The sequence below is a fragment of the Henckelia pumila genome, chromosome 3 (assembly GCF_033568475.1).
Source record: "Henckelia pumila isolate YLH828 chromosome 3, ASM3356847v2, whole genome shotgun sequence".
Lineage (NCBI taxonomy): Eukaryota > Viridiplantae > Streptophyta > Magnoliopsida > Lamiales > Gesneriaceae > Henckelia > Henckelia pumila.
The window spans coordinates 136,246,110-136,265,142 of NC_133122.1; the positions used below are offsets into that span (position 1 = coordinate 136,246,110).

General features: G+C 33.5%; 1 protein-coding gene across 1 annotated transcript; it reads right to left on the minus strand.

Moving 5' to 3' along the window:
* Window positions 1–11,674: 11,674 nt before the first annotated feature.
* On the minus strand, window positions 11,675–17,634 carry LOC140891605 (calcium-dependent protein kinase 13). The gene is made up of 7 exons (XM_073300193.1): window positions 16,763–17,634; window positions 14,759–14,902; window positions 14,418–14,570; window positions 13,522–13,637; window positions 13,278–13,445; window positions 12,246–12,476; window positions 11,675–12,161 (listed from the first exon to the last, which is right to left on the minus strand). The coding sequence occupies exons 1-7, from the start codon at window positions 17,388–17,390 to the stop codon at window positions 12,015–12,017; spliced, it is 1,587 nt and encodes a 528-aa protein (XP_073156294.1). The 5' UTR covers window positions 17,391–17,634; the 3' UTR covers window positions 11,675–12,014.
* Between the last annotated feature and the right edge of the window lie 1,399 nt (window positions 17,635–19,033).

Sequence of the window (19,033 nt, forward strand, 5' to 3'; positions counted from 1 at the left end):
CAGCTCAGGACAGACAAGAAAAGTATGCAAATATCAAACGACGACCTCTATCTTTTGATCAAGGAAACATAGTTTTCTTGAAGATTTCTCCGTTCAGAGGTACATTTAGATTTGCCAAGAGAGGGCCACGTTTTATCGGTCCTTATAAGATTATCGAGAAGATAGGCGATCTTGCTTATCGACTCGCTCTTCCTCCATCATTGTCTGGTATTCATGATGTATTCCATATCTCTATGCTTTGGAAGTATCAGCCTGATCCTTCCCATATTCTTCAACTGGATGAAGCTGAACTTGATGAGACTCTCAGTTACTTTGAGCAACCTATTTAGATTCTTGATCGCAAAGAAAAACAACTCAGAAACAAGATTATTCAGTTAGTCAAAGTTCAGTGGAGTCGACATGGCACTAAAGAAGCGACATGGGAGACTGAGTCAGATATGAGACAGAGATTTCCAGAGTTGTTTCATTGATGTGAGTTCTTATTCTGTTTTCTGTTATTTCATTATCTTATGCGTATACAGACTGCTTATACAGATTGTTTATGATTTCGATGATGAACTCATGTCTTAGAGGGGGAGAAATGTAAGGCCCGAGATTATTTAATTTTAATTCGAGAATATTTAATTTGGAAATATTTAGAGTTTAGAATTAAATTCTAAGATTCTTAAATTAATAAGGATTGAAATTGAATTAAATTGATTTTTTGGGGACATAATTGCAAATGCCAAAAGTTCAGGGACTAAACTGTAATTTGGCTATATATATCTTAATTCCCACTTGTAATATATCATTTACAACGTGAAGTATCAGATTAGAAGGAAGTAAAAAGGCAGAGACGGCTGAACCTTCATAAAACGCCATTTTTGATGGTTTAAAGCTCCGATATCTCGTGATCCGGCTGTCAGAAATTCAAGATTAATATATATATGCGATCAATGATCCGAGAGCTTCGTTTGAGTAAAACTTTTATTGAGTTTTCTCATACTTGATTTTTTTGTTGAAGATGGGTTGCTATTATTTTTTATTATATATGTGTTTGAGCTAGTACCGGTTATTTGTTCGAATACGGTTTGATAAAAGACTATCGTTTGGATTTTCTATGATTTTATGAAGCAAGAATCAAACCCTTCCTTTTCTGATTTGTGCTGAACGTGTATGTATATGGCTGTTGTGTTGAAGAATATGTTGGAAATGATGTAGTATATTGATTTGGATATTGTTTCGATTGCCGGCTTTTAGCCGTTACGCCGTCGATTTTAGAAATTGCTACACTTTTGAGTCTATTGATGTAGCTATGTTTATATGGTCTTGTTAGCTGATTTTATATTTGTTATCACTTCATTTTTAGTCTTGTCTTGACGTATTCGACTTCGGGAATCCGGACTTGAATCGGCAAAGAGTTCAAGAAGGTTTGAAGCCTTTTGTATTTGAAGTTTGAGTTGAAAGTTGAGCAGCCTTTTGATATGAATTCATTGATGTATTTTCAGAATATAAGTACTTTCAGACTCGACATTGAAAGGTACAAATGAAAGCATATCTAGATGGGATAGGACACTCGAGATAGATATGATTCTCGAGTATTCCCTTGTCAATCACATACTTGTTTGATTATGTGTCTTATGTGATTAAATGATTTTGTTGCTTTGCTTGCTTATTTAATTAGATGTTCAAGATGTTTTACAGTCTTTAAGACATACAGATTATGTTGCATTCATCTTGAACTCCAGCTTGACAAGCACAGAGGGCTGAAAGGCCTGGAGTGCATATGACGTTTGGAGGGCTATAGTTGAGTGGCAGGGAATGTAGATTTAATTCCAGAGTTAGATGACTCACTATAGTTGTACCAAAGTCAGGGGAAATGAGATACTTGACGTCACCTTGATTGGTGAGTTGGTGATTGGTTAAGATTTTATTCCCCGGGATTCCAATAACTTAAATTCTATTGTTATCAGACTTGATAGCCTACCTTTGACACATGCATTGCATTCATGTTTACTATCTCGCATGTTATATCATTTATACTAGGAATTATGTTTCTCATCGGAATTATCCGACTATTGCTTTTTTTTGTATGTGTGCATGGCAATAGGTGGGGAGAAATCGAGTCAACAACGACCAGGATAGATCGAGATAAAGCTTAGCATGTGTGGACTCGGGTTTTAAGCAAGTGAACATGTATAATATACTGTTGTGAAACATGTTAAAAAGAAAACAATAGTTTTGTATATATGTTGTACTCATTGACTACTTGAGTATAAGCTTGATTTTCTTGTATTATTATCACTATATGAATGTCAGATAGACGTACAAACATGTTTACAACTTGGTTTATTTATGTTGTGCATGTTTTAGATTGGAAAATCATGTAAAGAAGAGGTTCAAAGATCAACCCTTTTGTTACTGAAAATAGAGCATCAAATCTGCTCAGAACAGGCCCGATCTGTAGAAAAGTGCAGACCGAACGCTGCCTGGAAAATCCCAACCCGAGGGTTTGTGTATGAGGGAGCGCTCGATCAGCCAAAAAGTGTCGACCGAGCGCAACCGCCTTGAAAAAAAAATTGTTGATCTTTTTGCGACGTGTATTTGCGTCGCCAAATGTAAGGGTTTGCGTCGCCAAATGTCCTGTGTCAAAGATTGAATATGTTTAATTATTAATTGCCCTATAAGATGATATTAGCACCCGAGATCCCTACATTAGGTGTAGCACCGCTACTAGCCCCGTAGCGCCTAGCCACTTCCGGCTTGTCAATTGGACGCCTAGAAATCCTTTAGAATGCTAGAATACTACTAAGAAGAAGAGAGGAGAAGGAACTCGGTGCATCTCAAAATAAGCTCGGCACCCCTTTATATAGACGGAGATTGGAGCGTACGATCTCAAGTTCGGAGCCTCCGAGATGGATCGGACCGTCCGATCCCTGCGTCCAATCCCTCCTGGCCATACACGTGTCTAGCTTCTAGAGGAAGCTTGACGACACACCTTCGGAGCGTCCGAAGTCTTCTCAGTGACATCATCAATGACTTAATATTTTGGACAGTTGGCTGCCAGTGTTCGGAGCCTCCGAACTTCGATCGGATCGTCCGAATTCTTTTGAAGCTTCCGATCCTCCGGTCGTAGCTTCCGAACCCTCCCTAGTTCGGACCCTCCGATGCCTTACTTTGGACCGTTCAAACTTAGGAAAATCCTCGGCCCTTACTCGGCGTCCTGAGTTCGATTATCAATTTTGTAATCACGTTTAATTTTAAATTAAATTTATTAATTGTGATTAATCCCTTAATCACCTTATGTTGGATACGGGTCACTACAAAAACAAAGACTAATGATTGGTGGCTTGATTCCGATGATACTATTCATATCTGCAATGACAAGAATTTATTCTCCTCATACCAAGTTGAGAAACAAGAACAAACTGTTCTCATGGGGAATTATAATGCAGCGGTAGTTGCCGGAAAAGGAATAGTTTATATTGAATTTTCTTTCGGGAAGAAGATGACTTTAAGCAACGTCTACCATGCTCCTGACATTAGAAAAAATCTTTTATCTACGAGTCTTGTGTGTAAGAATGGGATCAAAGTTGTACTTGAAGGTAATACATGTATTGTATCAAAAAATGGGTCCTTTGTAGGAAAAGGTTATTTAAGTGATGGCATGTATAAGCAAAGTATAAATGATAATAATAAGAATGCTATGAATTATGTTTATTGTGTTGACTCTTTTGATGTATGGCATGCTCGTTTAGCACACCTAAATTTTAGATCTTTAAAATACATGTCTAAACATGGCTTAATTAATTGTAAAGATACAAAATATGATAAATGTGAAATTTGCATACAAGAAAAATTGACTAAGAAACCATTTCCAAAGGCCAAATGAAACACAAAAATATTAGATATCATCCATATTGATATTTGCGAGTATAATGGCGTTTTAACTAGAGGAGAAAAAAGATACGTTACCACTTTTATTGATGATTGTTCTAGATATACCTATGTATATTTCCTTAGAACAAAAGATGAAGCATTTGATAAGTTTAAACTTTTCAAGGCTGAAGTTGAGAATCAAAAGGATAAAAAGATCAAAATAATTCAAAGTGGTAGAGGTGATGAATATTTTTCTAATGAATTTGATGCCTTTTGTGAAGATCATGTTATTCACCAAAATTTAGCACCATTTACTCCTCAACAAAGTGGTTTGGCTGAAAGGAATAATAGAATTTATACAAATATGATTAACTCAATGCTTCTTAATTCTAAATTGTCAAATAATTTGTGGGGAGAAGCTTTACTTACTGCATGTTATGTTCATAATAGAATTACTTCTATAAAAACACATGTTTCTCCTTATGAAGTATGAAAAGGTATAAAACCAAACTTAATGTATTTAAGGGTATGGGGTTGTTTAGCCTTTTATAGAGTTCATGATCCTAAATATCAAAGTTAGGTGCAAGAGGAATTAAAAGTGTATTTGTAGGTTATGCTGAAAATTCCAAAGCATATAGATTGTTGAATCTAGACTCTAATATAATTGTGGATCTACTCAAAACAAAAGAAAAGAATCCATGACATCCTTTGAACCAATGAAAAGTCAACGTGAAGGAAAGAAAAGAAATTACCACCAGAATTTATTTCATCACAATTTTTAACTTTTTTGGTTGAAGGAGATAGAAATGGTGTACTTAATAAATTACCTTTATCGCTTAATATAGTGAATGATCCAAAAATATTTACTGAGAAAATGTTATCAAGGGATGCATTTTTTTGGAGAGAGGTCGTGAATGATGAAATGGATTCAATCATTTCCAACCAAACTTGGATTTTGGTTTACCTCCCTTTGGGATCTAAACTTATAAGCAATAAATGGGTGTTTAGAAAAAAGTACAATTGTGATGAGTCTATACAAACTTTCAAAGCTGGATTGGTAACGAAAGGTTTTAAACAAGTACATGGTATAGACTATTTCGATACATATTCTCTTGTAGATAGATTAACATCCATAAAGGTGTTGTTTGTTATTGCTTCAATCCATAAGTTGCATGTACATCAAATGGATGTAAAAATAGCCTTCTTAAATGGTGATTTAAATGAAGAAATTTATATGAAACAACCTAAAGGATTTATATTACCTTGAAATGAAAAAAAGGTTTGCAAGTTGGTCAAGTCCCTTTATGGATTAAAGAAAGCTCCAAAACAATGGCATGAGAAATTTGATTATGTTATTTTATCTCATAGTTTTAAACATAATAATGCTGACAAATGCATATACTCAAAATTCACAAATGATTTTGGAGTTATTTTATGTTATATGTTGATGACTTGCTTATATTTGGAACAAATATGCAAGGTATAAATGACACTAAAAAGTATTTAACTTCACAGTTTAAGATGAAAAATCTTGGGGAAGTAGATGCTATTTTAGGTATAAAATTCATAAAAATAGTGGGGGTTACTTGTTGTGTCAATCTCATTATATTGAGAAGATGCTTCCTAAATATAATCACTTGAAATTTGAAGAAGCTAATACACCATATTACACTAGTATTAAATTACTAAAAAATTCTGGTAGAGCAGTAGCACAACTTGAATATGCTAGTGTAATTGGTAGCCTCATATATGCTACACATTGCACAAAACCGGACATATCATTCGCAGTATGCAAGATTTCTAGATTCACAAGTAACCCAAGTGTCGAGCATTGGAATGCAATTGGGAGAATACTTGGTTATATTAAAAGAACCATAAATCTGGGTTTGCATTATGATAATTTTCCAACGGTATTAGAAGGATACTCAGATGCTAGTTGGATAACCAATATTCATGAAAATAAATCTACAGCTGGTTGGATTTTCACAATAGCTGGAGGCGCTGTTTATTGGGCTTCTAAGAAACAAACATGCATAACTCATTCGACTATGAAAAGTGAGTTTTTAGCATTAGCTGTTGCAGGGAAAAAAGCAGAATGACTGAGAAATTTGTTATATGATATTGAGTTGTGGCCACAACCAATGCCATCTATTTCTTTATATTGCGATAGCGAAGCTACATTTTCTAGAGCTTATAACAAAGTATACAACGGAACATCTAGACATATATATTAGTTTGAGACATGAATATGTGAAACAATTGATAACAGATGGTGTTGTCAATGTGGTTTATGTTAGAACCAATAAGAATCTAGCAGATCGTTTGACAAAATGTCTTTCGAGAGACTTAGTAAAGGAAACATCTAGTGGAATGATATTGAAACCTTACTCAAAAAGAATAACCAGTGATGGTAACCCAACTATGAAATATTTATACCGCTATTCTATAGTTAAATGGGTAAAAACAAGTCATTGTCATGTGATCATTTTGACACCGAAATAATTATTAATCCCTTCTAGGATGTTCGGTGTAAATAGCTATGTGTTGGAGATTGAGTATATACTCTTAATGTAGTTCAAGTCTCAAGTAGCTAGGGATATATTTTAAACTTCACCTATTGAACATAATAAATGGTGTCGTTTCTAACAAGATCATGGTTTAATATTGTAAATGTTCATGAATCCAAGATCGAGCACAAGGTCATAATAGTGCTAAATAATTTGAACATATATTTTGAAATCTGTGATAAGTTCATATGTGTTGTATTTCCGATGTTTGCTTAAGAGATGAAGTTCAATGTCAATGCACACTATCATCTTTCAAGTACTTTGAAATATACCACTAATTGAAGGTTAAAATCGAAAGATACTTTCTTGTACGTATGAGTCTATCATAACAAATCAAGAAGGGATGTTACAATTTGGTGGGGGATTGTAAGAGATTGTACAACTTTGTTAGAAGAGCGCAGCGCGCTCGAGAGCGAGGCTTTGTGTGCTCGAGCGCGTTTCTGGCTCAATAGAAGGGCCAAACAGATTATCATCGTGCTCGAGCGCGAGTTTTGCGCGCTCGAGCGCGAGTCACGCACATTGAAATGTCAAGGCAGAGAACAAGCGCACTCGAGCGCGAGATTCTGCACGCTCGAGCGCGATTCACGATGTTTCAATTTAGTTTCAACATTTGATATCAATGGTTGCATCCTTTCATTATCTTTACGTGTATGGTGGAAATACATGTGTCTATTTGAATGAATAACTTCCATATAACCAACTTTAGCCTTTTGTTCATATGTTGGTTTGTGAAAAGACACCATCTCCATGCAACTCTCCAGATATATGCTTTGCAGATTTATATATATACATATATATATGTGTGTGTGTAAGGAAACCCAATATTATTGCTTGATATTATCTTAAAAGGTTTGTTGTAACTTGGGGGTAATTTGTCCTTAAAACTTATAAGCGAACTTTGAGAAGTGAAAAAAAATAAAACCTTAAAAGAAAAATATTTTTATACGCCTCAAACCTGATCAATTTTCAGATTCTTCTTTATTCGTACATTTGTTATTTCTATCATCTTCCTCCCGAGCTACCATCGCTAGAACCCACCCCATCTTCCATCGCCAAAAATATCCGAATCTAACTGAGTAAACTCCATTTGAAGTATAATGCCAAATCAACTTATCGGTTCCGAATAAATTAAGCGAGAATGGGAAAAATTCTAAATTCTTTGGTATCTATTTGCTTGAAAATATATTCGATCAGTGCCCAATTCCACTGTCCCAAATCTATTCGAAGATCAGTCACTTTCAAATTTTTTAAGCATGATGCTAGAAATGTAATAGGTTTAAAAGTGAGTCCTCAATATCCTGGGATTTATAAAATCTTGGACTGAGTTTCAAGAACCAATCTGCCATCTTAAAGCCCTTTTGAATCAAATCCCGACCCCCTAACAAACTTCGCCAAACATACGATGGATTACGTCCCAACGAAGCATCTAGAAATTGTGATGTAGGAAAATATTTTGCTATTAATAATCTGGCCATAAGAGAATTAGGATTTTGGAGTAATCTCCACTCTTGTTTGGCAATAAGAGCTTGATTAAATTGTTTCAAGTCTCGGAATCCCATTCCTCGTTGAGATTTTGATAGACACAACTGATTTCAGTTAGTCAAATAAATACAACCATCTTTATTATCACTTCACCAGAATTTAGAGACCTTCGTATTGAGACATTCATAGACCATTGGGGATTTGAAGACAGACATAGTATTATAAGTAGATGTGGCTTTTATTAAGATCTATCTACATGTTCCCGTGCCAAGATTGTAATTTTCTAGATACATTTTGTTTGATCTCGTCGATTAATACTCGGTTTCTACTATGACCAACAAAAGCCAAGAGACCCGGGTAAATTTCATGAGATGCGTTAGGAGGCATTCCCAAATTGTAGAAGACTTGAAGTTTCTGATATGATGGGCTGAAGGTGATAGAATATTTTTGGAGATTGATCTCTTGACCCGAAGCTTCCGCATAACTTGATAAAATATCTGAGACTTTGATACAGTTCTGCTCATCGGCTATGCATATTAAAAAGTTATCGTCAGCAAAAATAATAATAATAATAATAATAATTGGCCAATAACTAGATTTGTCCTAGCTAACACATTTAATATCTCTAAATAAGCCAACATCGATATAGTATTTCTTTAGACTCGCCAACCCCTCTACGCACAAGAGAAAAATATAAGGGGCTAAGAGGCAACAATGTCGTAGTCCTCTGCTTGTCTTGAATCGAGTGGTGTAATTACCGTTCATTGGGGTACGTAAGAAGCTACAACTTAAGAAGGTTGTTTTCTAGAGTGATCAATTTTTAGGCGCACAATTTCTGTCATGTAGATTGTGAATTCACCAAAGCCTCCAAATTCTACTCCACTTGTTTCATGGATTGCACCATGCACCAGCAAGTACAATAAAATTTAATGTTGATGCAGCTATTGTTCAAGGTTCTCTGAGGGATGATCATGGTGTTGTGTTATTAGCTTTGACCAAGGCTTTGGATGGTATTCTCTCAGCCGGCATTTAGTGCTTGAGTCTCAAAAACATATATCAATGGAACAAGGTCATCATCAAGACTGACGTGAATATATTAATGTGGCTAAATCATATATTGGCTTCAAATGGCTTAGTTAAGGATGCAAACATCTTGTTTAAGGATCTTTGTCCCTTGTTTTATTAGCAAATCTTTGTATTTGGACTTTGTTCAAGTTTAATATAAATTGGTAGGGCTGATCAAAAGTTTTCAATAACGGTCCGAACCGACCGCACTGCACCGCACCGAATCTCTTTTTTCATTTTTTTATAAATAACCGCAGTTTTTTTAAAAAAAAATACGAAACCGCACCGCCTCCACGGTGCGGTTATTTTTTTCACCCAAAAACGCCCGCACCGCACCGCCTTACCTTATATAGTTGTTTTAAATAATGTTATTAATGACGTCTTAATATACAATATATACATTGTTTCTAACTTGCACTTCGTCGCTTTCTATCGCAACATTACTTCAATATTTTCTTTTCTTTCTTTCTAAGCACAACAAATATTCTTCAAACTTATTTTATAATCATGATTAAAAATGAAATTTAAATCATCATATTTATATATTTTAACTTTATTTTGATGTTGTATTTTTATGCTATCTATTTTATCTAATTATGTTTTGTACTATTTTTGGTTATATTATCTTTAAATATGCTATTTGTTATTTTTTTCTATTATTGTTTTAAAAAATTTGAGAATTTTTTTTTCATTCTACTTATCATTAAATAAAAAAAAACGCAAACCGACTGCAACCGCTTAAAACCACTCAAAATCGCGAAACCAATTTTATATGTAAAACCGCAATTAAATAAATAAAATTTAATCGAACCGCAAATGGCAATTCGGTTTAATTTGCTTTTTTAAAAAACAAAAACAAAATTTAATAAAAAAAGTTTAGAAGTAATAATAAAGACATCATATTTTTAGCCATCCCAAAATATCATTTAAGTTTTCTTTAAGATATATATTGATATATAATATATAATTATGTAAAATAAATATATATATATTTAAGTAGTTCTTTTTATTTATTTTTTTCGCAGGTTGAGGTTATTTTTCAGTAAATTGTGTACTTAATTTTTTAAAAAAAATATTTGTTTGTTTTTCAAAGATCACGGATTTTCTAATTTAATGATGACGTTCTTATTTTTTTAAAAAAAAATTGTTCTTTAGAGATTATGTGCTTTCTGATCCAATTCTCATATGGATAAAAATTGAGAATCCTTTTTTCCCCCATCAAGTACCCGATATATGTCGAGACCTGAATTTTTGGGATTCCGTCGGACAGACAAAGAAAATCCCAATAATTTTTTCAAGTTCAAAATTTTGTTAAAAAGTAACAAAAAAAAATTATTTTTTTAATATATCTAAAGAAAAATAAATATTCAATTATAAACATTTAATATTAAAATCGTAGGGATATGTTACAAGATTTTCTTCAGAAGACTAAAAAAACTTATTATTTTTTAAATAATTTCATTTTTAAAAAAAATATTTAAAAATTTAGTTTTCGTTTGGACGTTTATTTTAAAAATGTTTTGTGTTTTATAAGTGAAAAAAAAATAAAGTATGTTTGAAAAATATTTTTATAAAAAATTTTGAAAATTATTTTTTAAAAAATGTTCTCCAAATGTAATTTTTAGATAAAAATTGAGAGTTGTTTTTAGATGTTTTTAGAATGAAACTATGAAAGGCGAGGAGGAACATTACTTTTGAAATGTTAAAAAGTTTTTATATAATATTTGTTCAAACACATTTATTTTTAAAACAACTTTTAAAATATTTAATAAAAAAAATTTAAAAAATATTTTATAAAAACGTTTTATAAGCACTGGTCTAAACGCATACTTATATTTCTAGAGAAAAACAAACCTTTGGACTAGAAACATATAAATACATAACAAAATCATTATATATGTTTATAATTAAATTTAATAGTGGTAAAATTCTAATTATTGTATGAAAAAATTAAGATCAAACAAATTTTTCAAGAAATGTGCCACGTTCATTAGAACTCATTTTCACATCAAAAGTTGTTATTAACATATGCAAATTCTGTATTTTCACATTTTTGTCAAGAAAATTTCGATTGTGCACTGCATAATTATTGATAAAATGTTTGGAATACAAATTAAATTCATTTATGAATCAACAAGTAACTTTTGTTGATGAGGACAAATTACATATCTTATTATGCGTATTTCTTATAACTAAATAGTTATAAATGTGAATTATTTAAACTATCAATAATTTTTTTAAAAATATACACAAAAATAAAATTATATTTCGTTAATCAAATATTTGATAATTTCAACAATAAATAATTATGCGAAATAAATTCACAATAATTTCTGTATGAGTTGACATGTAACCCAATATGTTAATAAAATATATTAATAATATTATTTCAGATGAAGAATCATGTCAAGAAGAGTTTTATTCTCGATCTTTCTGCCGAGATTAATAGGGATAATCGGGAAAACATCGGGTTGGGATTTTATGACGGGGATGGGATAATACGTGTGTGAGTACAGCATAAGAAACAACCAACTCAAATTGGGATTAAACATCTTGTATAAATTGCTCAATACAGCACAAGTAACAACCAACTCAATTCAAAAAAGATGTGCCCAGAATTCCTCAAATTTCAAGCATATATATGAATTCATGCAGCCATATCCGAACCCCGAAAACAAGATCAAAGAAAGATAACAGCAAACTTGTTTAAGGGCCAACTGTTAGACACGATATGTACTACAATACAAAATGTCTGAGTTCATTATGTCAACAGAGAAGATTCGAGTTGTTGGTAGTAGAGACAAGAGAAATGAATCAAACACAGAAACATACTCAATAAGCTACAATGCTTCATGCTTTACTAAATTGACACCGTGAAGAGGCTAATCACATCTACGTGCCTCATCTATAAGCCTTACAGGCCATCAATCGATTCGAACCTCAGGAAGGTCACAAATAATGATAAAGAAGGTACTTCAATACACGTGGGCAACGATGACTCAGTTATGGATACAAATGAAGAAAACAGTCCATCATGTATATTTACTCACCCAAGTTAATAGAACCATCCTTCATCAACTTTATGCTTAGACTATTGAACCTCCCTCTGGAGTAATGACGAGAAGCTTTTCTCCAATCCGTCCCAGTTTTCATCATAGCCACAAATTCATCATAGCTAATAAGCCCATCCTGAAATTTTTTTTATTACAAATGACGAGACTGAGAGTATATTCACATTGTACGATAAATAGATACTACAGGATTAGTTCTCACCTTGTCCGTGTCAACCTCCTGGAAGATGTCATTTGCCACATCTGTACAATCATCTACTCCATCTTCCATCAGTGCGTCTCGCAGCTCATCAGGCTCAATGTAGCCATTACTGTTTTTGTCAAAATAAGAGAATGCCTTACGAAGATGTTCGTCATTGGCCATCCTCTGGAGATGGAGTGAAATGAAAAGAAATTCCCCATAATCCAAGGTACCTTTACCATTTGCATCACCCTGTCAGGCAGAAATGATACAAGAATACCCACTGGGTGTCAAATAAGGAATAACTTCAAAGTAATTTACGGTTGAAAAAATTACTCAAAAAATTTTATGCATCACAGTGCAACAACTCTTGGTTTTTGTACAGATTTAATTAAGACTGGTTATTCAAGATTTATCCAATTTTCAGCCATAGGAACAAAATCGAGTTAACTAAGATCTGATTCAGCGCTTCTATCCCTGATCCAAACCAGTACAATCCAAATCTCATTTGCTATCTGTCATCTCAGCCTCCAGTTCCTGAAACCTGGAATCTTGCAATGTGAAACCCTCCAAAGTGACACCTCAAGTGGCTGATCTACTTCACAATATTAAGTTTTCAGGAGGACATTCTGAATACAAATATCTGTAGCTCATTTACAATCCCAAAGCATCCATAAAACATATTGTTGAACAAGTGAATTTTTTATGACTGTAGCAAGTAGCAACCTCTTTCCAGATAACACTACTGCTGCCACTACAACATCTAATATAACTTCTACATCAAGAAGTAGAAATAGTAAGTACACAATCAACACAGTTAAACATACCCCTGCAACCAACCCACACACAGTCACCAGTATGCATAACCGTCCACCAGGATTACCTCTCATCTTGCATTACAATGTAAATTACTTAGATCTTGAGTAGAAATTATCGATTCCTTTTCAGTTTTCATGGGGATGTATGCATAAACTTTGTGATAATAGTCAAAGCAAGGAATATAAACTTGTCAATATGAGAGATGAGAGCCGTATGCATTTTTAGTGGGCTTACAGCTTCAAGAAGCATCTGTACATCAGACTCGGCAAGCTGTGAATTGAATTTTAGTAATCCAGCCTTTAGTTCTTCTGATGAAACAATGCCATCATTATCAGTGTCTATCTTAGCAAACATCTCTTTGATGCCCTCAACTTCTTCATTAGACAAGAAATCGGCAATAACCTAATCAAAGAATTAAGTACAAAACTTTCAGAAAAGAATAATTGCAGAAGATACTAAAGATAAGATCATGACCAACCCTAAGAGCCTTCCTCTTGAATCTATTCATTAATGAGAACTGCTTCAGTCTTGACTTGACAACATCACCAAGAGGAACATTTGGAGCCTTCTTTGCATTTTGGAGCCAAGAATGTTCTGTGAATATAAGTTCGCGAAAAAGATCAGATTGAATGTTCAAACAAATTCCTGTTCATCCTGAAACTCCAAGAGATTATGCGCAACAGATTTGCAATACTGCATAGCCATCTCAGGAACCTGACTTCTTCCGGTAACAATGACAGTGCAGACATAGCAATTTTTACAAATTTTATTTTTTCATACTTAGCATGTCCTTCTCACTTGCATGCATGAAATTGGGGGAAAAACAGCCATCTGACTATTCAATTTATACATGGAGAGCAGTAGCCTAAAAACCATTAAATTGGGAAAAGAGGTACAAATATGTTGTAACTTATATTATATATGTTTCTTATAAAAAAAATATATGTTGTAACTTATAGAAAACTGAAAACCATACCACGCAATTTCTGCATTTATTGAACAATGATGTAATCTTTCATGTTTGTTCAGAATACATAATTGATGATATTGATCAAGAATGAAAAGTCGATACGCATCTCAGTTCATTCTACATTTACAAACTGCAATGTTTTTTACATACTGCTTTCTCACTTGGATAGCAACCATACAACAGAATACACAGTTTTACTTTATGATCTTCAAATATATTGCTAAATCTCATGTTAGACAGTAATCTCAAACAACTCATATATCAATAAACCTCAGTATATGATAAATATAGCTTTCGAATGTAACAAAAAAAAAATGCTTGAAATGGAAGAAAATGCAACTAATGCATCACTTTCACGAATTCATTGCAGTAAAGTAACAGTGTGAATGTAAAAATTAACATACCAAGAACTTGTTTGGCCGTCAATCGAAGTTTAGGATCTGGCTCCAGCATCTGTCTGACAAGGCTCTTGGCACCATCTGAGATACATGGCCACGGTTCACGTTCAAAGTCTATTTTCCCACGTATGATGGCCTGGGCAACACCTTGTTCAGATTCTGCGTAAATGGAGAGTAATTTTCAAACTCATTGATAAAGTTCAAAGCATGCTCTCACTAAGAAAACAGAGACATTATGGGCAAAAGACAACCACTCTGGAAAAACAAGCTCTATAGAACTAGCAGGTGTGGGAAATGAAAACAGAATTAGAGAGAAAACAAGAGTAAAATAAGTTGATGATGATTACCTGCCCAGAATGGAGGAACTCCACACAGTAAGATATACAGAATCACGCCTGCACTCCATATATCTATTTCTGGCCCATAGTTTCTCTTGAGCACCTCTGGAGCCATATAATAAGGGCTTCCCACAATTTCAGAGAACCTTTCACCTAAAATACAAGGTCTACGGTAAGTTGATTCCATTTAATAATATACTATCATTCATAAGTTACGAGAAACATATTGATAAATGATAGAAACATATCCAGCATGTCTGGAATCAGAATCTAGAAGAAAACATCAATCTGCACATGGGATTGAGTACACAATATTAATATACCACAAAGGTATACATTAATCATAAAGCATCTTTAAGAGCAAAAAGTTGATCTCATAAAACAGGTAGATTGACTTCCTTATAATCTTAACCAGAGGGTGGGTTTTCTTTCTTTCTTTTTTTTATTTTTAATGGATATGAAACGATCAACCAGAGGATTGTCTGCCCTATTTATTTAGATTATAGCATGACAATTTGAGAAAAGGTGAAACCGCTTGGCCAGTGAAAGGCTGGGCCATTCCATAAGTTACAAATTTATATAAAAAAGTGAAGGATGATAATGGAAGACTGAAAGGTGCGAAATCATACAATATAAAACATACAGGATTCATCATGCAGGAGTGAAGAAGTATAGCAAAGTTAGTTTATTTTTTTATTTTTTTTTAAAATAATAATAACTGTGGGTTAATCACCCGTTGTCCTATATGAAATGTTTTCTTAAGGTAAGAATACTCACAGTATGGAGAAAATAGATTTGCAATATATGTATGGGGTAAAAACATAGTGCTGGATGGTAATTCACCTTGGACTTGTCAACTTGAATGAATTTTCAACTATTTATAGCTCATGTTGTCAAAAATAGAAAGTAAAAACATGCTGTCACTTTGTGATGAGAATCAAAATCGTTATCTTAACTGATTCCTGAAGGACAGAAATAGAAACGAGACGAGGGAAAATCATATCATCCATATCAATCAAGAGAAAAAAAACACTGAGATCGATTATCTCTTTTGAGAACAGATCGGACAAAGATTAGCAAGCCCTATCCTATATAAAAAGTTAGTTTCTTTTGGTTAACTACTTCAATTTCTTTGTTGTAACAATTAGGACATTTATCGTCATGATGCTAATTTTAAGTTAAAAAAACTATATTTCAAATGTCGCAGTGAAGCACATTAACATACAGTCCACGACATTGAGATAAAGGAAAGTTAGTTTCTTTCGGTTACTACTTCAATTTCTTTGTTGTAACAATTAGGACATTTATCGTCATGATGCTAATTTTATAAAAAAACTATATTTCAAATGTCGCAGTGAAGCACATTAACATACAGTCCACGACATTGAGATAAAGGAGACACAATATAAATGACTAACATGGGCAACTCACGAAATAAGAAAACAAAAATGGCATAGTGAAATTCTTTGACTCCAGACTAGAGAATTATACCTACCTAGGTAGTGTTTGGAAGAGCTTCTAAGAAGCACTTCTAAGCTTTTCCTTAACAAAATTTTAGAAGTGCTTTCTAGAGACTCTCTCAAACACTAAACTAATACATTTGAAATATTCCAACTCATTTCTGAAATTTTTTTTTTAAAAAAAAACAATCATCATATACACTGTCCTCTCTTCCATCGGTTTAAGTCATTAATACAACTCTAACACTTGGGTCAACCTGTATCTCAAATAACCTTAACTAAGGTATACTAGATATGATCACAGTACAGAATCCTCTATGACTATGAATTCGTTTTATGAATCATGAGGTGGATCTTATGATGGCCAACTCTACCTAAAAACAAAGAAATGCGTCGGAAGATACAGTTTTGACATGTCAACAAGTGATCTAGAATAGTTAATGAAAGAAAAAATATGGCAAGCTTCCGTCGCTGTTAATAGCACAAGATTCTTTTGGTTTAGAAATCATTACTATCAAACATAATATGAAAGCAGCTAAAATGATTCATTTACCTGGCTTGAAGAAGATTGACAAACCAAAATCAATGGCTTTAAGGGGTGAATTCTCCTTCTTGTTGGCAAACAAAAAATTCTCCGGCTTCAAGTCCCTGTGAATCACCCCATGCTTATGGCATAATTGCACGACCTCCACAATCGTCCTTGTCACGGCAGCTGCCGCCCTCTCCGTGTAATGCCCACGCGCCACAATCCTATCAAACAGCTCCCCTCCCTCACACAACTCCATCACCAAATGCACAGCATTGTCGTCCTCACACGCCTCCTTCAAGCTCACAATGCTCGAATTCTTGGGCAAATGCTTCATTATCGCCACCTCCCTCCTCACATCCTCCACATCCACAGCTGTCCGAAGCTTCCGCTTCGAAATCGACTTACACGCCAACAGCTCCCTGCTATCCCGTTCAATGCACAGATAAGTAACTCCAAATTCACCACGCCCGAGCTCTCTGTCAACCAAGTACTTGTCTTCAATGTTCTCCTTCTTAAGATCCTTCAAAACGGTGATGGTTTTCTTAATGTTGCCCGAGGACTTGTCCTTCCGCCCTTGATCGTGACCGGAGAAATTGGAGGACTTGACGTCTTCTCTGGCTACAGCCGCCGGAGATCTGCAGCAGTTCCCCATCCAAATCGGGGATTTCGAATTTAACAATGATTTCGAAAAAGAGCAAAAACCCTAAACTCAAACAAAAAAAGCCAAATTTCACATCATTGAACAGTGAATCCCACACAATAGTGATAGTAAAGCATGGATTTCAGCTCAGTAACCGAAATGTGAGTGATTTTTCACACAGAAAAAGGGTGAATTTCACTGTGTGCGACTGTGTGTGAAAGGGGCAAGTGTTCTTCTACTCTGCAGTTAGAGTCAAAAAAGCTCGGAACTGGAATTACACCAAAATTGCACTCTGCACCCTCATATAAGTTAAATACAAATTTTAATCCCTCCAAAGGAAAAGTTTGTCATGTGCAAAGGCAACTAGGAAGCAAGGGGCATTTATGCCAATTCACATAATCGGTCCAAAATGCGCCTTATTAAAGCATGTCAAGAAAAGAAGAAGAACATGTGATGAGTATGTTTGGTTTTAATAAAGAAAAAACAAGAATGTGGATGCCTTTTGTGCAATTTCATATTGAAATAGGGGAAAATTGAATTGGCAAAATTGTTTTTCCTCTTGGGCGTTCTGTCGTTTTGTATGTGTAGTGTTATATCAACACTTATGATAAAAAAAATAAAATTGCAAAAAATCAAAAAATACGATAATAAAACTGAAATTTGATAACATATGTAACCGAAATCGTAGTGAAGAAACATGCCGAACCATAAATGCAATTTTCCGAATTGTACTGTTTATACCTATGTATAATTTTTATATTTGAAATGGATGCCAATATTTTCTAATTAAGAGAAATCAAGTTTAAAATGCAAAAGATTGTAATGGTAACTTGGCATAAATTAATTATCTCTAACTTGCAACTCATGTCATAGCTTGCATTTTTATGTGAAACCATACATTAATTTATATTTTTGTCACCAAGTAATAATTGAATCTAATAATAGGGGAAATGGCCGATTTGTTATAATTATATTATTAGATGCACATTGACCATTAATGATGGATGGATTCAACGTTGACTAGAACAATATGTAGCATTTGTGCTTATATTGTGTCAATTTGCACAAGTTTTTGTGATGTATTGGGATCCCTTGAGAATCATAGCAATTCCTCGATTTTGGCGAATTTTTTTCGCAATGCCGGATTTGAACGAAAATCGTGCATTGGGTTGGAAATTATGTAAATATTGAGAAAATTCTATTATTTACTAGTAAACATATGTACACGATACGTACATATAAAATAATTTTATATATAAAATATAGTTTTATATTTGAACATAATAAACTTTTATATGAAATATAATAAGATTTAAATAATTTATAATTTAATGTTATTTTTTATTATTAATTATTTTATTTAAAAAGAACTATTATAGTTATTGGATAAAGGTATTTTGGACATAAAAATTGATATGTCATAACGTATCAAAAGTAGTTATTATATATATCTCAAAACTTAATAATATAGAAGATATAGAAGATAGAAGATGTCTCCAAAATAATGATTTTGTTCGAGTAATAAGTTCAGTTAGGAATTTTGAACTTTGATTTTGGTTGTGTTTCTTTATTTTATCAGATCTCATGGTTTTCGTTTATTCTGTTGATTATATACTTTTTGTTTTTTGTTTTCGTTTGCTGCTCACTGTAATTTG

Excerpts from the sequence above, each read along its gene's own strand:
- LOC140891605 (XM_073300193.1), bottom strand. The coding sequence starts at position 17,390 with ATGGGGAACTGCTGCAGATCTCCGGCGGCTGTAGCCAGAGAAGACGTC. Across the intron at positions 14,571-14,758 it reads AGTTCCTCCATTCTGGGCAG|AATCTGAACAAGGTGTTGCC; the intron begins GTAATCATCATC and ends CCATTTACGCAG. Across the intron at positions 13,446-13,521 it reads TCAAGAGGAAGGCTCTTAGG|GTTATTGCCGATTTCTTGTC; the intron begins GTTGGTCATGAT and ends TTCTTTGATTAG.